This window comes from Polypterus senegalus, chromosome 8 (assembly GCF_016835505.1).
Source record: "Polypterus senegalus isolate Bchr_013 chromosome 8, ASM1683550v1, whole genome shotgun sequence".
Taxonomy (NCBI): domain Eukaryota; kingdom Metazoa; phylum Chordata; class Cladistia; order Polypteriformes; family Polypteridae; genus Polypterus; species Polypterus senegalus.
This window is the reverse complement of record NC_053161.1, coordinates 67,428,909-67,452,447: the sequence shown is the minus strand read 5'-3', so window position 1 is coordinate 67,452,447 and position 23,539 is coordinate 67,428,909. Positions and strand designations below refer to the sequence as shown.

The following is a 23,539-nucleotide window of genomic DNA, read 5'->3' as shown; positions in this document are numbered from 1 at the left end:
TAGAATTTTGCAATATTCGACTAAATAAATAGAAGAATGATAAATAGAATAATTGTTGCTTGATTAGAAGATAGGAGGCAGGCCTGCGTTCTCCAAATATTCTTTTACAGTAAGCTCTGATAGGTTGTCTCTCCTAGAGCAAGAAGAATATAGATTTTCTACATAAACTACCTTGAGGCTTCTTACCATCACTGAGTGATAAATTACTCCCCAAACAACAAGACTGTGTTAATTTTAATTCACTCTGACAGTTTTATTAAGTTTCAAAATGTATGTACCACAATTAAAGGGTTATAACCAAGCAATCAGGCACACAATGTAATAAAGGTCAAATTACAATATATAAACTACAGTCCAATCATTAATAGAATCATTGCAACATTTCAAAGAGAGACTTAAAATGCATTGAATCATAAACCCCTAACCTAACGCAGTTTGTAGAATCATTTAAAAAGAACGACCCATTATTAAATAGTTCCTCTTATACATTATAGCACTGGGGGTAAAACAGACACAAAGGCAGGAGCAAAGCAGACTAATTATAGAATAACATTAATTCTTACCAAATTCTGGAAGCACTCAGCACTGTTCTTCCAAAATAAAATTAGATTTTTTTTATCTTAAAATAATACAAGACATCATGAAGGCTGCACGGTGATGCAGTGGTAGCGCTGCTGCCTCCAGATAAGGAGACCAGTGTTCACGTCTCAGGTCCTCCCTGTGTGGAGTTTGCATGTTCTCCCTCCCTGTGTCTGTGTGGATTTCCTCCGGGTGCTCCGGTTTCCTCCCACAGTCCAAAGACATGCAGGTTACATGTATTGATGGTACTAAATTGGCCCTGATGTGTAATTGGCATGTGTATTTGTGTTCACCCTGCAATGGACTGGCACTCTGTCCAGGTTTATTCCTGCCTTACACGCCGTGCTGGCTGGGATAGGCTCCAGCAGACTCCCACCACCCTGTTCAGGACAGAGCAGGTTAGAAAATGACTGACTGCACTTCCCTTTGAGATATGGTGGGTGTATTAGGAGTCTTCCAGGTAAGCAAAATCAGTTGATGCACTAATGATGTAATGTAGAAAATCATTGTGAATTCATCAGTGCGTAGTCTAGTCCTATCTGTGTAGTTAGAGGACCTGGGATACGTGTAAATCCAACATTATATAATACAAAGAGCGGCAAACATCTTCATCAAACATTGTCCTAATTTTGTATGGTTTTAAAACCTTGATCTGGCGCTAGAAAGCAAATTTTCAGGGTAATTTTTACTTGTTAGTCCAGGGAAAGCTAAAATTTAAAAAACTTTAACTGTTATGACAGTAAGAGCAGACTTATTAACAAAGCAATTTTGTCACATTTACTTCATTACTACATTTTATTATACTGTATATCCAGTCAGGTATTTACCACCATTATTTATTTCCTGCTTTGACAGTTAACTTACTACTTTTATCACAAAAATTTTTAGCATAGAATATGTTTTTCTCCATTGAAAGAAGTTCTCCTTTAAATTACACCATCATTAAAGTTACCCTTGATTAGTCTTTACTCCTGGAACATAAGAGTATTCCAATCCTCACTTTATAGACAATAAACCTAGGATCGTTTTCATTGCTGTTTTAGTTAGACCAGAAGTTTTTTCTCTTCATAAAACAGCTAAACTATGCTAACTCACAAATACAAAAGAGTTAGTTCTGAATAATCCTCCCTCCCAATGAAATATGTCACCAGTAAGCCATAAATCCCTTCCAGTAAAATCAAGCTAACTTTCTGTGACATTCTAATTTGTGGATTAATCACCACACCTGAAGCACTTAACATATGATAATTCACACCTCCAGAATAATTGACCCTAATTCATTCTCACTCCCAGGACAATAAGATTGTGCTACTAGCAATTCCCTTACCCATGACAATAACCCTGGCTAATTTTCATCACTGTTACAGGTAACCCCCAATACAGATAACCAAAGGTTGCATTATAAATTATCATCCAATTACAAAGTCACATTATTTTTCCCTCATGCCTTCTTATAAAAATCGCATTACCAGGCCGAACAGGCTATAGTTCCCATTTAAGTAGAGTATTAAAATGACAGCAGTGAGGTAGAAGCTTTCTAGAAAATGTCAACCTATACTTCATAGCTGTCATGTTCCAGTGTAGGCACCATCTTTATAAAAACAATGTTTAAATGGTTTAAGGCTTTTCTGTGCATTTTTTCGTTTGGTTTTACTAACATTAATAGTGTAAATTGGCAGTGTCAGCTCTTGTACAGTCAACATGTCCGCTTAGGGGCTTAACTAAAGTAATCCAAAAAATTAAGCAATGAGCTGTGTTTTTCTCTGTAGTGGGAATTTGATTCTTCAGTAAGTTTTATGGCAATTTAAATTATGTTGCATGTAATGTTCAATAAATTTTATTTATGACATGTTGAAAACTACTTGTATGCTCTTACCTGTTTTGTATGACAAATTAATTTAATTTAACCTTATAAGAATAATTCAAGTAATTAGATTAAAAATAGTTTCATGTCTTAAGTTTGCTTTTGCTATCATTTATTTAATGAAGAAGCCAGATGCCTGAAATATTTCATTTGTGTAATACATTAAGATACTTTGACTGCTAGGATAAATCCACTTTGTGATACATTACGTTCAAGCTGCTTTGTGAAGGGTAATGCCTTTAACATATTATTATCTGCCTTATTTTATCCAAATGATTTAATAATGATTTTTTGCTTTGGCAAGTGTCAAGCAGGTGAGAATTACAGTGACTCAGGGTCAAGGATCTGATTTACATTCCTTGTCACCACAGAGTACAAAGCCATGTTTCCACTGCTGTTTTCCAGCTTTGTAGATTTGGTGGGTCTGGATAAAATATACTTAGTAGACTTTTTCTTCTCTTTTTCAGCAAGTAAATTTAAAGTGCTAACAGCAGTAACAACTCATTCCTAGAGATGTTGAATGGCACTGGGTGCAAATAGATAGCTGTCGGCAAGTATTAATAATATGAGTTGTACTCCAGCTAGCCAAAATACATTGTATCATGACTTAAAAAAAGGGGTTGATAGGGTCATTATTGGTATTTGTATAGAGTATAGTGAATTTAATGCTGTATATTTAAATTTATGGCTTAAATATATAATAGTTCTTGACTAAGTAATTTAAAGTAAATAAATAAAGATGCAAATTACTCGCTAATGATGTTACTTGTAACACATCTGAGCATAATAACAAATGATCTTTTGCCTAAGTAAAAAATTGTTGGACTGACCATAAGCAACATCTTAAGTCCATCAAACTGGGAATGACCCCAATAACACACACACACACACACACAGAAAAACAGACTATAAAAGTGGGGGATAAACTATAAAGAAAGTTGTATGTGGTAAAATATGCACATAATTTAATATAAACAACTCAATCTACAGTAGAATACTTCTGACAATAATAATGGCATTTAACTTTATCAAGAACAACAACCTTCCACATATTTCTAAAATGAGGAGTGACATTTCTTTTTACTGCAAACACAGCCACTAAGATGAGAAGACGTGGAATTATTCATTCTTTTCTCGGACTGGTTATCATAGCTGGAAATACTGGAGCAATGAATGTCTACAATAATATGGACAGAAAATGACACAGTCAGATTAAAGTGGAACAATGCTGACAAGGTTATTTCACTAGACCTCAGTCAAAAAAAATTGCTGTTATATTTAAAAGCTTTGGAAACATGGCATGAAATCTACTTTTGACATTTTCTGTGCCTCTGTCTATACAATATACATTTTTGTTATTATTTTAAATTCTGTTGTGTCTATCAGGGCTAATTAATCTAATTTGAAATTATTTTGAAAGGATTAAAACTATTGAGGTGAGCCTCGTCATCAAATCAAAGGAAATCGCTGTGATTTAATTGTTTAACTTTGAAAATATTTGTTCTGGGTAAAAATGAAGAAGACTTCAGTAGTTAAGAGAATAGAAAGCTAAATGGCATGTGTTTTCCAAACAGAAAGCCAGACTTGCTAGAATTCGAGTGGCGAAGAGTGGAAGTGCTAATGCTTATATTCAAAGCAAACGCAATGGCTTGCTGAGCGATTCACTTGAGCAGGTAATGGTCACACTTGATAGAGGAATCTCTGCTTGTGGACACAGTAAGCTGCTGCATGTGACTTTTGAAGGATTCTCGGACATTTCAGTCAATAGTGTTATGTACAGCAACGCATGCGGCCTTACTGCTTTACTCTCCCTTCCTGTAACGCTTTTGGTTTCCATTTCCGAGAACCAGTAAACACCCAGCAAAACATTCTTGGATTTCAGATCTTGCATGTCTTGTGGATGTACTCCTCATAAAAAAAGAAGCCCTGCTTTCAGTAGGGTGAAAAGAGTAGTTAATTTGCTATTTCCCACTCCAAACAATGCATGCTGACAAACAGTGGAGCAAGGAGTGGAAAACCCTGATCAAGAAGGAACCTTCATCTCTTCCAGTTGTCTTACATCATTTCTATTTCTCTAAAGACAGTTTCCTGTTTCTTTCCATTATTTCTTTCTTTTTTCTTATGTGTTGAAAAAATCTCAAACATATTCCTGTGGTTCTTGTACTATACAATTTAAAGATCATTACTTTTTTCTACTGCATGTCTGCAAAAAATTCTTTGTTGATGAATATGAAAGGAACTCATAATAATGTTTATAGCCAACACTAGCGCATTATTAAAGGTTTTCATTGCTGAGGAAAATAATTGGAAATAGGCATTTTATATATCATTCATTATCTTGCTTGCAAATATGTATAAGACTCTCTGTCTGACCAATGACTTGCTTGGCACACTTACGTAGTAATCTGTTCAGTCATGCTACATCAGTAAATTTTAAAATATAAATTAGTCCTGAAAGCTTAAAAAACAAAAAAATGTTTGGATTCCTACTTTGGATAGTTAAGGAATGGACATATGGATTCCTAAAACTGCATATAGTCATTTGTAAATCAAGAGAGTTTTATAGCTTTAAAAAATCTTTTCTATTATTATAGTGCATCGACCATTTAGAATCTGTTATCATCATACACGATCATACATTTCACTGATCAATCAAGCCTTAAAGATGGAGTCTTCCCGTTTCATAACATGCAGAAATATTATATTATGCCAATTATTTATTGTTTCTTATTGTTTCCTCATATATTCAAAGGCATCAAAGGAAGCAGGACAGGCTTTGGTTAGCAAAACAAGCTCTTCCTTTGAAAGACAGCATCATCACTTACTGCACTGCCTGGAGAAAACAACGGTAAGCAGATTTCTTTCTTTATTTTACTTTGCCTGGGATACAAGTTATCCTTTGATATATCTTTTTTGTAAAATTGTGAATAGCTAGGGCAGTGGGTGGCAAAATGATGGCATTATACACAAATTTTAAAAAATTAAGATGAAGCAGAATGTAGCTGTTATCACAAATACCATCAAAAACAAATTTCTTAGGTCAATGGCATTACTTTCCATCTACTGACAAAAGAATTTTGGATTAAGTGTCACTACATGCCGTGGCGCAGCGTAAAGGGACTTTGTCTCTGATGCTGACATCCGAGGTTCGATCCCAGCAAGGGGAGCAGTGGAGTGTGTACACCTGATGAGCCCAAATAAGGGCGAAACATGTGTTGCATACTCTTTGCATTATTTGGGGTGGCGCAGTGGTAGCGATGCTACCTCACAGTTAGGAGACTTGGGTTCACTTCCTGGGTCCTCCCTGCGTGGAGTTTGCATTTTCTCCCCGTGTCTGCATGGGTTTCCTCCGGGTACTCCGGTTTCCTCCCACAGTCCAAAGACATGCAGGTTAGGTGCATTGGCGATTCTAAATTGTCCCTAGTGTGTGCTTGGTGTGTGTGTGTGCGCCCTGCCCAGGGTTTGTTTCCTGCCTTGTGCCGTGTGTTGGCTGGGATTGGCTCCAGCAGACCCCCGTGACTCTGTAGTTAGGATATAGCGGGTTGGATAATGGATGGATGGATGTTCAGTGTCTAACGGTATCAAAAAAGCCATCTATGATATTTCACAAACACTGATGCAACAGATTGTCACTATAAAACCTAGATTTAAAAGACAAGAATATTTTGTGATTTACATTACATCATATGCTGTAAATCATTTGAATGGACATTAGATATACAGCACCATAGGACTGTTGGGAGTACTGCCCTCTAAAATCCTACAGGCTTTGGGGCGGGACAGAACAGATTCCAAACCTCATGTTTTACTAAACATTATTCAACTAAGACTATGGTGAAGTGACCACTGAAATAACCTACTTGTCCATGTTTCTAAAACACCCATCTAACTTTGGGCAGTGGGGTGAAGAAAATCATCCCACACACCATAAAAATAAATTACACAGTATTAGCTAAATTTAACTATTATACATTTATACAAATACATTTTTAGCAGTGGACAATAGTCAATAGCAATTATCACCTTAATTCATGTTCTGTGGAATGTTTCTAAAAATGTCATTTATACACTTGGTCATTTTCATATACTGTAAATGCTTACTGCTTACACATAGTATAGGTTTTCCAACTTTCATCATTAAGTGTTGAAAACTGACCCCTACACAACATTTTTGACTGAGGTGATAAATGAATGCTCATACATTTTAAAAATATGGTAAGTTAACTGTATGAACTGCAGTAGTTAATGAAATATACACTAAGAAGTAAGCGATCACTTCTTTAATATCTTTAAAAAGACCCACTCCTTTTTAAGGTATTTGAATATATACATATTTGTTCATTTTCTGATATTATGATGTTGTGACAGCACTGCTGTATGTTAAAGTGCCACCAGTCATAGTCTCTGTGGATCTTGCTTGTTCTGTCAGCTTGGTATTAGTCTGGGTACTACAGTTCTCTCCGAAATCCCAAAGACTGCATATTAGGTAAATTATTAACATTTAAGTGTCTATAGTTGGGTAAAGTCACATGAGTGTGGCCTACAATTAAGACTGGTGTCTGCCTCATACCTAATTCTGCTTAAATGGACTCTTGCCTCCTTTGTGCCTGTAATGGAAGATGAACATTCAGAAAACAAATTAATACATTTATATTTTAGACTATCTTTGATCACTTTAAAATGTCAGTCAGTGAGACTGATTAATACCTTTGATCACTTTAAACAATCAATTGTTATCCACTCATTGTTTAGTAGAATTGTATTATTAAATTTATTACATTTAGAGATTATTCATAATACTTTTATCAGATTACTATTCACATTTGAATCCTGAAGTTACTTGAAAATATTTATGTGTCATCAGCTTTTATGAATTTGCCACTTTAGTAAGAGCTGCCATTAAAAGCACTCTAACATAAAAAAGTTATGTTTTAGTCTCTGTTGAATTCAAGGTACCTACGTCACAAAACATGGAAAGCTTTATTATTACTTTATAAGTGAGTGAAAGTATAGATGCTACATATACTGTATGTAATGCTTTTCAAGAAAGAAAATTTTCCTGCATTGGAATTTATGTTAACATTTTGTAGACCACAGTATGTGGCATAGTACTGCACTGATTAAGATCTGTGGATTCATGAATAAGTTGTCTTGTTTTCAAATCACGTTTCCAGTTATTGACCATACGGAAACCTCTCCTCACACAAGAAATTGGGCCACGAGTGTAAGGGAATCCCATTGAGCGCAACTGGATATGCTGCGGCTTACTAACTTGCAGGGTCCAGTTTTGAAGGTATAGTCTGTGTGTGAGGAAAAGAGTTTGAGAAGTGTGGAGCTTTGAGCAATTTTTTGCCAGTTATGTTTAAGGTCTTGTCCTTCATCACTCAGGTCTGGCACTGTGCAATACGAAAATTAGAAGCCCTCTTTCTCACTTGCAGGAAGAGTGAGTAGCCCAACTGAATGAGCTGCTGCTTACTAAACCGAAAGCTTAAGGTCCTCAGCCAGAATTTCAGTGTGAAGATTTCAGCCTTGCTGAAAATTTCTTGCTTGTGACAGCTATACAACGATTCTGAGTTGTATTAAATGATTTTGAGAATGATGTTATACAATTTAGACTTTGACTGGGTAAAAATGAACAAGTACATTCAGAAAATTGGCGAGTACCTTTCCTAATGGACTCTGCGAACAAGAGTTTAAGAAGAATAGTAATTTGAAGCAAAGAACATCATTTGTGAGGCCTGGTGCAGAGCAGACTAGGCAGGTATTGTCCCAGCCTCCCTGATGATGATCAACTAGGGGTTGCTTGAATGAGAGAAAAACACTGGGATTCTGTCCTTAATTCAGGTGTATTATATATAAGGCTAGAACAAGAAGACCTGCAACTACAACACGCCATCTTAGTATAAAAATAAACAAATGTTTTACTAAAAAGAATTTTGTGGATCTTTTAAAAAAAAAAGGGTTTTTATCATAAAATAAATCAAACAGGAGATTTACAGAGGGAAAAAAGCAGTGTTCTTTTAAATCATGCAAGAGATGGTTACAATAAAGAAGAAGCATAGTTTGCTATGCATTATTTATGATAAAATGACATGAAAAAGAATAAAGATGAATGGAATAATGTGTTACATTTTCTGTTTGTCTGAAACAATCACAGACAGAGCTTTGGGAGCTGATTCTGGAATATCAGTGTAGCATTACAAAGTGTTATCAAGTAAGTTCATTTCAGTGGAAAAGGAAGTTGTTTAAAAACTTAATAGGATATAAGAGAAACTAAATGGTGGTAGGAATACTGCAAAATTCAAAAACAAGCCCTGTAGTAGTAGGGTGTTGTACTGTGCTAGACATTATGGATGCAAGCAAAATAACATGTTTTATTGGCTAACTGAACCAATTAAAATATTTGAGGCAACTCAGGCCCCTTTTTCAGGCAGGTTGTAATCAATTTGATTATGTATATAACCTGCCTGAAAACAAGCCCTAAAAGATTAAACATATAATAATACGAGAATGGACAAGGCTGCAATACATTCTAGTGTCCAATTTAGAGCTGCTCTGTGAATGGTACTAGTGTCTTGTTCTTCGTGATCCTGAGGAAAATAAAAGCTAGTAGAGAAAAACAAGAAGGGATGGATGAATAGATAGATGTAAAATGGTCAGGAAGAGGATAAAATGGGAAAAATAAAATAAAATAGAAGAGTAAGAACAAATACACCATACATTTTTCAGTTTTTCACTAGTGGAGAAATCGGTGTTATGTGTAGCACAAACATTGCAGCTAATCCATCCTTCCATTTTTTGAACCCATTCTTTTCCATTCTACAGTTATGCCAATGGAAACCCTATGCCATCTGAACTGGCTGCAAGGCAAGAAACAACCTCATATGTGATACCAGTCCATCATAGGTTCCACCAACACACACACAAAACATCGCATTTCACTTAAACTGACACAATTTAGCACCATTGAATAACTTAATATGTCTGTGTTTGGAATGTCGGCGGAAAACCAGGTTATTTGGAGAAGCAGGAGGATGTCCAAGCTATGCATAGACAGAGACTGGACTGGGAAACAAACCAAGGTCTGTGGAGCAAATGGAAAATTCTAAATGAAAAAGATCAGAAGATAGACACAGTCAAAAATGTGCACCAAGATTCTTAACCAGGAAGTCAAGCCAATCTTTTGTCAACCCCAAAAACACTATTCAAAAATCTAAAGTCTTGAAGAGAAAGCTCAGTTCAGCAATGTAAGCAATTCAGAGAATCACATGTATACAAAGTATCATGATTTTGACTTACCCAAAAATGAGTCTTGTGCGAGAGTTCTCACAGAAACAACAACACTAATACCTTAAATGGAAGCATCCAGGTGCAAAACAAAATGGTGTCATGTAATAATGCAAATAAAGTTTCATGTTTTAAAGGAGGCTTTTTATCAAAAAGCAAGTGTCAAAAATTGCAGATAACACATAAACATTATCTCAGTTATATACCGAAAAGATACAAAATAAATTTGGAGAAGAGTCCATCATAAGAATAGGCACCTGCACTACCTGTAGTATCCATATTCTATTCACATAATCATTTTCCTTGAAGTGTAAAACCTATTGGAGCTATTTTGATGAAAATAAATTGTCTTCTAGTATTTCACAATGAGATTATTTAGTATGAGTTGTTGCAGCATGTCTACAGACTGAAAACCAGTCATACAGTAAGTATGGAACCAGCTCTCAAAAGACACACAGATCACTGCAAAATTTGTCAAATCATGTCCAAAGATGATGTTAATGAATAAATACATTAAAGCTGTCAAAACTGAACATGCTTAGCTGGTTTTGGCAAAGGTTGCTGTTAGAAATCTGAGAAACGCTAACAGTCAATAATGCAAATTAGTCTTCCAAAATGCTGGTCATTGAAGTGATGTCTGCTTTCTCTTTCAGGACAGTTTTAAAGGGTATCACCAGGGGCCTCATGTATAACGCCGTGTGTAGAATTCACACTAAAACATGGCGTATGGACAAAAGTGAAAATGTGTGTACACACTAAATTTTCAGATGCACAAAACCATGCATAAGCCAACTTCAAAGCATTTCCACTCCATAAATACTGATCAGAGTGAAATGTAAAGCATGTCCACGCGCCTGCCACCCCACCTCGACTTCTCCCTGAATTAAACCATTTTGAATATGCAAATCAATATAAATACTGTAGCCCCTTACTGTACGTTCAGCATTTTGTGAAAAGACAAAATACAACAGCACGGGGGAAAATAAAAACTTGATTGTGAAGTGGAGGTCCGAAAACATAATTTTTGCTGGCTTAGGCAATAGTATCAGCAACAAAAGGGAACTAATGGAGTGTTGTTAAAAGTTCAAGTTCACAAAGTCACACAGTGCCCAAAATAAAAAACAAGTAGTCAGATGTCAATGTCAAGTTGGCTTAAAATCGATATTTAATTTATTACAGTTTCTCAAATCCCATCATAGCTAAAGAAGTATGTTAAATGCTTTGTATTCCATGTGTTCTTTGTGTGTGAATTACTACGTGCTTCTTAAACAAGCTTTCTCTTTATAAGACAAGAGCATGCAGGCAGTGATTGCCACAGAGAATACATTACATTCATGATATTACAGCTCTTTGAATGTTTTAGAATAGTAAGATGTATACTTGATATCATTTTCATGATACAATGTACTTTGTATTAAAACATGTATTAAACATGTGGGGGTACGGTAGCGCAGCGGGACTGTTCTTGCCTAAATTGACTTAGAAGCCAGTCATTATCATCTGTAAATATGCGCTCTCTTCTATTGAGTTGAACTGAATTCCTTTATTGTCATTGTATGGTACAATGAGATTCAATATGCAAATCCTCAAACTTATTTTTCTTTAAAATTATAAAAAACAATAACAATAATACAATATGAAACTATAAGTACAATAAACATGTATATACAGTGCAGATGGCTCATAATGTGGCACAGGTTGTGCAATGTTACATTTGTAGTGCAAGTTTACAGTGAGGTAATTGTAATTATAAGTACAAGCAGTTCAACCGGGAGCACTTGATGGACTGATTGAGTGCGTTTATAGCTTTTGAGGAAACTGTTTCTGAGCCCCAAGGTCCATGCAAGAAAGGCTGTGAAACATTTGTCAGATTGGGGAGGTTCAAATAGACTGTGGCATGGCTGAATGGAATCAATGCAGATGTTGGTGGCTTTCCTTAGGCTGCATTTGCTATAAATGTCCTCAAGGGCTGCAAGCTGTATTCCAATAATTCTTCTGTGCTCTCGACACAACCCGCCGTAGAGCTTTCCGATCAGCTGCTTTGCACCTGTGATACCACACACACATACAATTGGTTAAAATAATCTGATTAGTGCTCTGAGAGTAACAACGGTAAAGCAGCTATGGTATTTGGAATAGATTGTTCATTCTGTTTACCATTATATTGTTACAGAATGATTACAATCAAGTGAATTAAATTTGTATATGATATGAAATTAATATCGGTGTAATTGATAAATCCCGCATCACTGATGCAAATCTGAAAAAAGGGAGATCACACACAAACAGTAGCACTGCTTTGACGTTGGTTGCCGCCAGTTTGCAAAACGGAAACGGGTGTACGCAACATTTTTGTCCGTACACACCATTTATACATGAGGCCCCAGGGGAGGTGGAGCTCTGTTTGAGTTACAGGTAATCTTCTAGGTGTACTTTGCCACACTAAGGGCAGAAACTAGAAATAGGTCAGTGACTGTGCAACACCCATTTTTTCCCCTCATTCACCCCTGAAATCAGTCCTCATAAGAAACTCATCAGTGATCTACAGTTCAAATGCTTAAAGCATTTGTCAGTCTGACTTACTGTGGCCAATTTCATTCAGATTGAGAGATTTGTTTTTGAGTTAACTTGGGAACAAATTCATATGTGTTTATCTATTATTTGGTGTTTTCTACTGTTATTATTTCGTATCCAGTGTTGTTTAATTGGTATTTTTTTTGTTCGGTCTAGATTTTTGTGAAGTGTTCTGAGCATGAGAAAGGTGCTAAATAAATAAAATAGATTATTATTATTATGATTATTATTATTATCTTTTTTTTCCTCAGTTTGTGCTGGTTGCTTTTTACAGCGAACCCAGCGCTGCGTTACGTAGGTCTTGTCTGATGGTCAGGACTTTATGAAGTATGTGGGCAGTTTCAAGGAGGGCGATCTTCTTCAACTGAGTGGCACTCGCTTTACCAGGCAGTTCATCAAGATATTTTTGGAGACCTAGTCAAGTAGTTCCAAGTGCTCCAATTACAATCAAAATCACATTAGCCTTTAAGTTCCACAGGTCTTTGTATTTGCTGAGATTTTTTACCTTTGTCTGAGACATTCACGTCATCTGGAATGGCTACATAAATGTGTAGACAATGGGCCTCTTGCTCTAGTCATGGAGAATGATGTCCAGTTTGTTGGCTCCAATTGTACAATGGATATTTACAACTATGTTGTACATAATAGTGGTGTATTCCATCTTGACAGCCTTTTTAGGCTGGTGATCATAGTAATAATACCAATGTATTGACCAGTGCAAGTATCTAGCTATCTAATTGTGTCCTTGAGTATATTCTTTTGGTGCTAGCACCAGGAATTGATCAACACTATGATGTGCTCTTCTCCTTTGTCTTATTATTATTACTGTATCTTTACACACAATGAGAAACATACTCTGAAAATGATCATGTCATGTACATGTATTCCTGACATGTTTATATTAAATCCTTTAAAAACCAGAAGTCATCACATTTTTGTCTTTGTATTTTATACAGTATTCTGTACTTAAGGGTTGTGTTATGCAGGGATAGGATTAGGGTTATATTAAAATGTCTGACATGGATAACATATTAGATTCTGATTTGTATATAGGAAACTAAAATGCAAAAACAAGAACTTGTTCTCAATCAATTGGGCAGGCTAACTTGTCAACTACTGTATGAGACATACTGTAAATGACAGCTAAAACAAACTGCTGTAAATTAGTTTTGGTTTTACTTTATTCATTTTTCTGTAAGGCAGTGCTGTCATTTTACATTTCAGCATACGTACTGATCAAATCAGCAAGTTTGTTATGGGAACAGATCAAGGCCAAACTTCCAAGCAGCGATTTCCTTAGGCAAGGTTCTTTTGTGCTTGTGTGGCTTATACAGGACCTTTCATTTAGTTTTGACAAATTTTTATTCTAAATGCAAAATCATATTGCCTTGTCAAGTACTGCAATGTGGCTCGATGCAGGATTCCACATTTACCTATAAAATTTCTCCCACTGATGTTTTGAATTCTTTGCGGCTAATTGTTTCAGTTACAGTGCTATTTGATTTACAAAGCACACTGGTATTGCCTTCCCAGTGTGCTACTGAATATTTATAAATGTTTCAGTATTGGTATCTTGTTTAATATTTTGTATTTCATTGTTTTTGTAAATTTCATTGATTTTTTTTTCTTGTCTCCCAGTGGACCACAAACCCCCACTAGAATAAGAGCTTTGATTTTGCCTTATGTAAGGCTTTTCTGTTGTCACTGTATCAAGTTAGTGCATTTAAACACTTCTTCTGGAATAATCTCTTTTTCAGAAATGTATTTTGTGGCCTTCTGCATTGTTAAAAGCCTTTCACTTTGATAGCCACTCATCCAAGAAGCAAATAACTGTTATTTGGTCCAATCTTTACCTAAAAGCTTTACTTCTCTTCAATTCATCTATTCCAGAGTGTATACAACTAAAAGGCCTTCTTAATGGGTCATTTTTCTACACAGTCTCTGAAAACAAACAGCTTAAATAACAACTAGATTTACTCTAGAGGCACATAGAAGGAAAAAAATCTTTTGGCATTGTGTGCAGTCAAAACGTTTTTTAAACAATTGGTCAGCTGATTATACAATTTTAAGTACAACTTGTAAAATATTTCTAATTTATTTTTCAAGGAAAGTTTTTTTGTGTTTTCAAAAATTACTATATAGAATTGAAACTTACAATAATTGGGTTTGAGTTTCATTAAAGGCTGAGATGACTGGACTTCCTAGTATTTGGGAAAATCTGGTAGGCCTTTACACGACTTCTAGTCAGAGGGGATGTCAAACTTGATGATTGACATTGTTGATTGTATCACCTTGAGAAGGCCGCTCCAAGATGACATTTCAGCATAGTATCACATTTCCAAAATATGACAAGCTTGCCACTTTCTGACAGCCAATATTCTGGTGTATAACAAAATTGTTGCTTGTAGAAAGGCTTTCCATGTATGGCAAATTCAGCCGCAGTTTCTGCCCTTTTATTTACCTTTTTGAATTCTGTTATGATACAAAAAGCATGAGGCATCAGACAGTCAAGTCTGTCTTCTGGTTATGTGGTCCAAAACACCCACTTTCCTTTTTATTTCACTGCTGTATTGTTTGTATTGTAATTCCTGGTGTGTACTCATCGGTTATTGGCTTCCTTACTGATTGGTCTGGCTGAGTTGCTGGGAATGTCAAACTACATGATGGCCTCCATGTGAGCTGAGACTGCCTCTTATATAAATTAAATCTTCATTTGAAAATTGCTAGAAAATTCATATATTGTGATAGTACTTAATTTTTATTCATGTATAACAAAATCCCACCATGGTCTGGAGACTTCTTAGCTTGCTGAAATTGCATGGGTTAGGCTATGGAATCTTCTGGTCAAGTAATTGAACTATAAACTCAAAGATTGTTAGATCATTCCCAACCACTGATTTACTGTGTGACACTATTCACTGTCATTTCATGACATCGTCTTTAATTTCAATTTCAAATTTTCCGATTTCCATGTTCTGTGGGACAGTGCAGTGATAAATGAATGTATTTTACTTTTTACTGACTGATTACTTGCTTCTTTCTGTTTTATCACATCAGAATCATGAATTTGTGGATGAACAGACATATGAGATGAGCTGCATGGAGGTCTCTACTGTGAACCAGTCAGGATCCAGGAGTTCATCAATTTCTTCTCAGCATGGTCTCACAGCAACTTGCTGCTCTCGAAGGAACAAAAAGACCTTCCGCCTTCCAAACTCAAACATGTCTGGCAGCCGTCCTGGAAGTGTGCAAGAGCTTAGCACTATACAGATCCGGGAGAGGCCACCTTTGTCTAATAGGTAATCTTGTTCTACTACTTAATTGTTAAAAACTTCTTAAATACTTTTTTTAAAGTCTTGAAACAGGTTTTGCTATTAGAGTACAGTACCATCAAGCATAAACCATTTAGAGAATATTTGCTACTATTTTAGAAACTGAGGTTAGTATAACAAGCAGTTAATAGCATGATTGCACAGAGGAATCAAAAGGTTATCTGATGTGAGATATATTGTTATCAGCATTGGGGACAATGTAGGAAATTTTAAATATATGCCAAAGTTTTTTTATTCCCTCACAAAGCCCGGTGATATGGTATACTGAAGTATAAATTGCAAGCATTTCATAAGTTTCAAAGGCTTTTATTCACAATTACATTAAGTTTATGCGCAGAGTCAATATTTGCAGTGTTGGCCATTCTTTTTCAAGACCTCTGCAATTCGCCCTGGCATGCTGTCAATCATCTTCTGGGCCAAATCTTGACTGATGGCAGCCCATTCTTGCATAATCAATGCTTGGAGTTTGTCAGAATTTGTGGGTTTTTGTTTGTCCACCCACTTCTTGAAGATTGGCCACAAGTTCTCAATGGGATTAAGGTCTGGGGAGTTTCTTGGGCATAGGCCCAAAATTTCGATGTTTTGTTCCTAGACCAACTTAGTTATAACTTTTGCCTTATGGCACAGTGCTTCATCATGCTGGAAAAGGCCTTGTTTATCACCAAACTGTTCTTGGATGTTTGGGAGAAGTTGCCCTCGGAGGATGGTTTGTAATCCATAGAAACATCTGACAAAAAGATCTAAAAACATGAAGCAGCAAACTTTGTGAAAATTAATATTTGTGTCATTCTCAAAACTTTTGGCCATGGCTGTAGATATACACTACTAAAGCTAGTAGGCTATCATGGTCATGAAAGGTGGACCAGGTGGATTAGTGTGCATATGACAAAGGTGTAAAAATCTACTAACAGAGGGGTGGGATTAAAATAAACCTTCTTCCTTAGTGTCCTATTTCTAGATTATATTCTTCCTGTATTGTGTAAACACGATAAATATTAAATACAGTTGAACGAACTAGTATTAATTATATGTATTTGCAAAATGTTTGTAAAGATCTTGAATTATCAGAAAGTTATATTAGGGTTTTTTTTCATTCATATTGTAATCAATGGGGGAAATATAGGCCATCCTGGTATGGTCTGAGACCTTTTAATTAACTTCTAGTGTTTCTAATAATGCATTTAAGAACATGTGATGGTGTTATAAATCACTCAGTGCACATTACTGGTTTGGCGAAAAAATATTGTAGTACCTGGCAGACAGTTTTGCGCTTTTAGGGTGAAAAATCAGTTGTTGGCAAGCTCCTCACAGGCTGGGTAGGATTAGATACTTGAACTGCAGCAAAATGGGAAATGAAGTGAGTTCTTTGATAAGAAATACGGTAGAGATTTTCATAGAAGATAATAAGAGCCCCATAGTGGTGTTAGTGCTTGACTTGGTCTTAGTTATGCTGAATAATGTGACAGTGTATAGCACAAATTGACAGAAATTGTAGAGGAAAACCTTTCTGCACTTGATATTACCTAATACTGTTTTACCTAACTAGTGCATTGCTGGGCAGTGCTAGATTAATGAACTGCTTTGTGGCATGATATTTCCTTAATTTGCATGCCTTCATTTGCCTAATGTATCAACAATTTTAGTGTTGCACACAGCATGTATAAGTGTGTATGTATGGCCCATCAAAAGTGACCGCTCTCTGTGATTACGGGGTTAGGATTACCAGGGTCAGATTTCAGTGTAATCCCAATTACCACGCAGTTCTTCTTTCCTTTGTTTGTTTGTTTCTTTTTAGTTAAAGCTTTACCTGCTTTTTGTAATAATTATGAGTATAAGGCTTGTTTTACACATGCCCCTCTAAGGTGCTGGAGTCAGTATTCACTTTGTAACCCTTCAGAAAGCAATAAAGTCACTGTCCATTTCTGAGCAAGTCAACTGTGAGGAACATAATGGATAAACACTAAGGATCCTTAATAAAATTAATTACTATGCTTCTAAATTTATAAATTCCATGACAGTATAGAGGGAAGTCAACAATTTATACTTTTAACATAAATATGAAGGAAATGTATTTTTCCTTCAACAATGATAATTTTTCACTTTATTCTGAATTTTCACTCAGACTTTGATTTGGTTTGTTTATGCTAACCATCATATTGTGCTGTAAGGAGTTTTTTTTACTCAATCCTATGGTATCTCATTTTTGCCCTAATTGTCTCACATTGGGTGGATTGATGTATAGTTCCAGATCCTGAATAAAAACAACAATGAAATGAATGTTGCATTTGCATCAACATTCTCACCAAGTTTAGTATGCATCTAGTTAGGATTGAAATGGATACACAGGGTGCTTTCTCTTTGATGTATTTTTTCAATGAACGTTAAAAGTACATAGATTATTTATTAATAAAGCCATAATACATAAAGAACATTTTAAAATACTTCTATTTGAAAACATTTTTTCATGCAGACAGTGATTAACTGTAGAATATGAGACAATATCCAAGAAGCTAAACCATAAATTAAATTGAATACAGTATAGAAATCACCAGTAAAGTACATTCACCATTATCCTGTGCAGCCAGAAGTTATTTTAACCAGTACAGCCCTGGATACATATTAATTTTAGGTTATACATCAGTCTGTCACTCTTCCATGAATACCAGTGCCTGAACTTTAGTCTGTCAAAGCAGGCAATCAATAGCACCTCACATGCTGTTACTCTAGTACTGCAAAAATATGTTTGTTAAACTCACACAGAGTTAGAGAATTTAGCCCACATTTTCATTGAATCCACTGCCTAAAACAATAACACAACTTCTGCTATCCTTCTTCTAACTCCAAGAGAGCACATCCGCTTTTCAGGGTTGCTATTGCATCCAGAAAGTAATGACTCTTGTCAATGATACCCTAGTTGACACACCACTAATGTTTTCTCGGATATAAAATGCATATCAATGCATTTAAAATGTATATCAAACTAAAAGAGACACTACCCTACATCTGGAAGCCATTGCTGGTAACATTTATAATAAAGTTTACTCTAGCACTGCTGTTATGTGATTGCAGTACATTTTCCTTTTCAATTGTTGCTATTCCATGAGTAAAATACTCATGAGGGATTGCAGTATATGAGCAGAAAACCAAGTACTAAATATAATGGTGAGGTTCACCTTTATAAATTGGCAATAAAGACAGATCAAATTGGTCTTTTATGAGTATTATGCACTAATATCACACTTTAACACAAGACATGTGCTTCTAAGCCCATCTGCTGCTAGGCATTGTTTTCAGTAAAGCATGTATATTTCTGGTGAATGTCTGAAGCATTGCAAGAAACACCCATTTGCTTTTTTGTTCTAGATTCTGGCAAAAATTTGTGTAGTGAATTGCTTCCTGTACTCCAGCATGATTTATTTTCCCAACAAGCCTTCATACTGCATTGCAGGCAGAGAGACTTCACTTTGAGAAAATGGGAGATAATCTAGAATGCACTGCATTTAGAAGGACAAAGGATGATGACAAGACGGCAATTTTGCGTGGAGATAAGAATATTCACAGAGATGAACAGAACAGCTGGGTGGTTCTTTTGCCATTTAAGCTGCAAAGACAATGCCTTCTCAATAACAAGGCTCACGTTTTGGGCCAATTAAGGGCATTACATTGATCCTTTGACTCAAAACCTGAGATAAAAAATTGCTTCAACCCGTTTATGGAGAAAACATTGCAGAATGGACAAAAGCATATGTGGTTGCACTTCTACTAAGGAAGGATGGAGAGTGCTGGTACTTGTTCTTTTTTGGAGTATACCATCTAAAGAAATCTAACCAAATCAGAATGGTCTTTGATCCAAGTGCTTGATGTGGTGGAGTTTCTTTGAATGATGTCTTGTTGATAGCCCCCTATCTAAACAACAGCCCCCATGAAGTGCTTGTCCACTTCTGAAAGGACACTGTTCCTTTCATGGCAGATATACAACAAATGTTCATTGTTTTGTCATTACACGTGAAGACAAAAACATCTTGCAGTTCTTTTGGTATGAAGACAACAATCCCAATAAACAAGTCATTGACTATAGAATGAAAGTGAATAACTTTGGCAACATTCCCTCCCCAGCTCTAGCTATCTATTGCCTTCAACATGCTGCTAAAGATGAAGAACAGGATTACAGCACAGATGGAATGCGGTTTGGTGAAAGTGACTTTTATGTTGATGATAGGTTGAAGTCATTGCCTACCTCGGCTGCTGCCACTGACCTTTTGAGAAGATCAAAAGAGATGCCGGCATGCCGTAACTTCCAGCTGCATAAAATACCTTCAAGCAACTGGGAAGTTATGGAAAAGCTTTTTCATTTGAGGATCATGCCAGTGGCGTAAATAATCTTAATTTTTGTGCCATTGAGGTACCCATTCAATTCAGTCTAGGGAGTTTTTCTTTCCTGTCTTCTTGGCCATCTGACTTTATCATTGGTCACATTATTACAAACATAAAGACCAATTCTACTATATATAATGACTATACTTTTCTATTAATTGTATGTCCTATATTAAGTGTGCATTAAGTGTGCACTATTATATAGTTTCGCTTTGCATCTGAATTTCTTTAACATCTAGTAAACCACTTTGAGCTGCATCCTGTGTATGAAAATGTGTAATAGAAATAAATGTTATTATTGTGATTTCTATCTGGGCGCTAAAGTACATGAGTCATTACTTCAATGAAGGATTCTTTAAGATCACCATTATCAAAGCCTTGGAGAGTATTGAAAACCTGGATTAGGTCCCCATGCAGCCTTTTTTTCTTAAGTATAAAGAAGTTTAATTGCCTTAGTCTGTCACAGTAGAACATACACTTTAGTCTTTTAGGGATGCACTTCATTGTTCATCTATGTACAGCAGACTGGAAGTGCACATAATATTCCAAATGTAGACTTGGTGGATTGTGCTCTAATTGTAATTATTTGTCTATTTTACACTTTTTTATTAATTTTTACTACTATTTTCATTTTTATTTATTTTCATGATACAATTTTCCTCTTTGGTATACTGCCACAGTGTGAAATTTGGCAGGCACCTGGAAGGAAGATTGAACCAGGACATGAAATTTAGCAAGAACACAAAGTAGGTGCTTGATACTAAAACGATAAAACATCATATGTTGGAGGCAATGCATAAATAAAAGGTCAAAAACAAAATTTCTAAACTAGAAATTTCTACACTAAGCAGTAACGAAAAACAGTTTTAGGGAATATATGCATCCCTGAAATAATGTCAAACAGTGCAACCTCAGGAATTGCACCCTGTAACATCAAGCTGTCACATTATAGCCACAACTGCCTAAAGTGGTGATGCCTTCTAAGACTAGTATATTTTTCAAAATACATCATGATCAATGTCCTCACAGTTCCAGACATCTAGGTTTAAGTCTCAGCTCAATCATTACCTCCTTTTTACACTTAGTCAACTTGTTTTCATTCCAGGTCTCTTCTGGAAAGATCCAAGAGAAGGAAAACTTGAGGCATAAATGGGATATTATAGAAGAGGACAGAACAAAGAAACTGAAACACAGTTCTACAAAGTTTAGGACATTTCCAGTGCATCTGTAAAAACAAATCTGTGGGTTTACAAGAACAACAAAAACAAATGTTACCATTAGAAAGGCCCATAGCGAAATATTTATGGGGAGTGAAATACAGGCAATGCACAAATCTGAATTGCGCGTGTTGTTGACAGGGATACCTAGAGGTAAATCAAGAGGAGTAGACAGTGAACTAATAACACTTTCTTGACATATAATGCCCCAGAAATGTGAAAGAGGTTAAGAAAAATACCTAGTAATGATTTTCAATATCAAGATGGCTGCTGTTTGGCTTCTGATAATAAGCATACATCATATAGTATGATCTCTATTTTTAGGGAGAAAGGGGAGGGGACTTTTTCCTTTAGCCTCTTGCTAACCATGAACATGTAGAGAAAATAACCTGTACAGATCGCCAGCGTTTCATACAGTTACAAGTGGTTCTCTTTTTTTCTTCTAGTCGATCCAGTTTGAACGCGAAGATTGAAGACACAGCCCAGTTAAACTGTGACCAGCCGTATGTCACGGCAGCAATAATTAGCATTCCAACTCCTCCCGTGACCACACCTGAAGAGGACACATCACAGTCTCCAGACTACTCCCAGAGCAACATTGTAAAAGTGTCCGCTTTATAAACTTGGTCATTGGTGCACTGCAAGGACTCTAAGCTTACCAATGCTCTGGTTCTGTCCAGTTTTAATGTGACAGTGGAAAGGTTGGTTGAAGAAGTGAGGAAGATGCTAAGACTTTTTATTTAGAAAATGCTTGTCCAGGCAGAGAGTTAATTTATTTAGAAAGTAAATATTTGTCTGTTAAATTTTAATTTGTTTCATTTATGTCTAAGAGGTAACATCTCTGTAGTTAAAACAAGTTCTCCATATCTGAAAAAATGTGAACAATGAAGCTTTCTGCATTTATGTTAACTGAACTTACAAGAATCAAGTCTTAAGTAACAAGAGCATTAGTAAAGCCAACATAAATTAGGAAAACAAGTGTAAGGTTTTAAAATATCTACAATGGTAATCATCAGATAAAGTGAACCATTTAGCACACTCTTGGACTTTACAGCAATGATCACCCTTGTGCGTGCTTTGTGTGGAACCTGAGAGAGTAACTCCTTCTAGAAAGACATGATCCATCCAGGTTTGATGATAAGCTATTTTGTGCCATTACCAAATTCTGTTAAGGTTAATTGTTACTGGCTTAGGTGCACTTTTTTCATGTTGTATATATGTAATTCTTACATTCAGTAGTTCTCAGAAAACCAAGCTGAAAGCTACCAGATACTTTTTAAACTACATATTGACCCCTTCAGTTCTAAATGGGGAAACATCTCAATGAAATGGCACCAGTTTTCCATTTTTGTATTGGATTGTCTTCAAATGTTTGCCAACACGCCTTTTCAAAAGATAACCAATTTAGTTGGTATCAAAGAAAATGGAGTGAAACAATTGTATGTTTTAATGTCTGCTGTTTGTTGAAGCTGAAGTATTGAGTCAAACAGCTAGGGTGAGGCGAAACCACAAAAAGTAACTTTTGCATGTACTGTAAACGTGTTCTGTTCCAGACAGTAAAAAAAAAATCATATTCTCTTTCTATTGTTTTTCAGGACAAGCAGTGATTTATGTTATGATATGTGATCATTAAAAAAAGAGCCTATGGGATTATTTTTGTTTTTTCCCTTGACTGCAGTTCAACTGAATCATTTAAAGTTAATACCACTGGTTGTAAAGTTCTGTCCCCGTCATGCGCTTTTTGTATTATAAGTGAAAGATTAATTTCTGTGTAAGCTTTACTAATTAACATAACTTGCTTTCTAATTATTTTCTGTTTATTCTACTGCAGTGGAACCTTTCGTTGGATTTACTGAGATAAAAACCACAGATGAGACATTGACTATTTAGCTGAGAGCATAGTAGCTTGACGATTGTTATCTACATAGTGTTTTCAAAATTAGATGAAATCAAAACTTAAAGGTTCAGATTCACTGCCTAGGCATCTAGTTTCATAGTTACAAATCTTGGTATGAAAAAGTAAAAGTGTTTTCTGGTGTTGTGCAAAAATCATGTTGTGCCCCTAAATCCATTTTTAATAATTGTTTATTGATGAATAAAACTTCATTAAGTTTCCATATAATGTTTGTGCCCTCAGCCATCATTACCCAAACTTTACCAAAATGTTCCCTTAACAGAAGGAAATTTCAATGGAAAGATGACCCCCCAGCAACTTAATCAGCACAGCACATCTTGTTCAGGCCTAGTCAGGCCTTTGTTTTCTCAATTTTCTTTCTTTTCTTGCATTACTTATATGGAGCTGCCTCCCTGAA

At 35.8% G+C, this 23,539-nt stretch overlaps 1 protein-coding gene across 2 annotated transcripts in view; it reads left to right on the top strand.

Moving 5' to 3' along the window:
• kcnd2 (potassium voltage-gated channel, Shal-related subfamily, member 2) overlaps positions 1-22,795 on the top strand; it is a 598,262-nt gene extending 575,467 nt beyond the window's left edge. Inside the window, exons 4-7 of one of the 2 annotated variants that reach the window (XM_039761211.1) lie at positions 4,018-4,116; positions 5,196-5,291; positions 15,362-15,603; positions 21,674-22,795. In XM_039761211.1, coding sequence (XP_039617145.1) covers positions 4,018-4,116; positions 5,196-5,291; positions 15,362-15,603; positions 21,674-21,848 — 612 coding nt within the window. In that variant the 3' untranslated portion in view covers positions 21,849-22,795. The remainder of the gene's footprint in view (positions 1-4,017; positions 4,117-5,195; positions 5,292-15,361; positions 15,604-21,673) is intronic. The other variant, XM_039761212.1, reaches the window with a different exon arrangement.
• Positions 22,796-23,539: the final 744 nt, after the last annotated feature.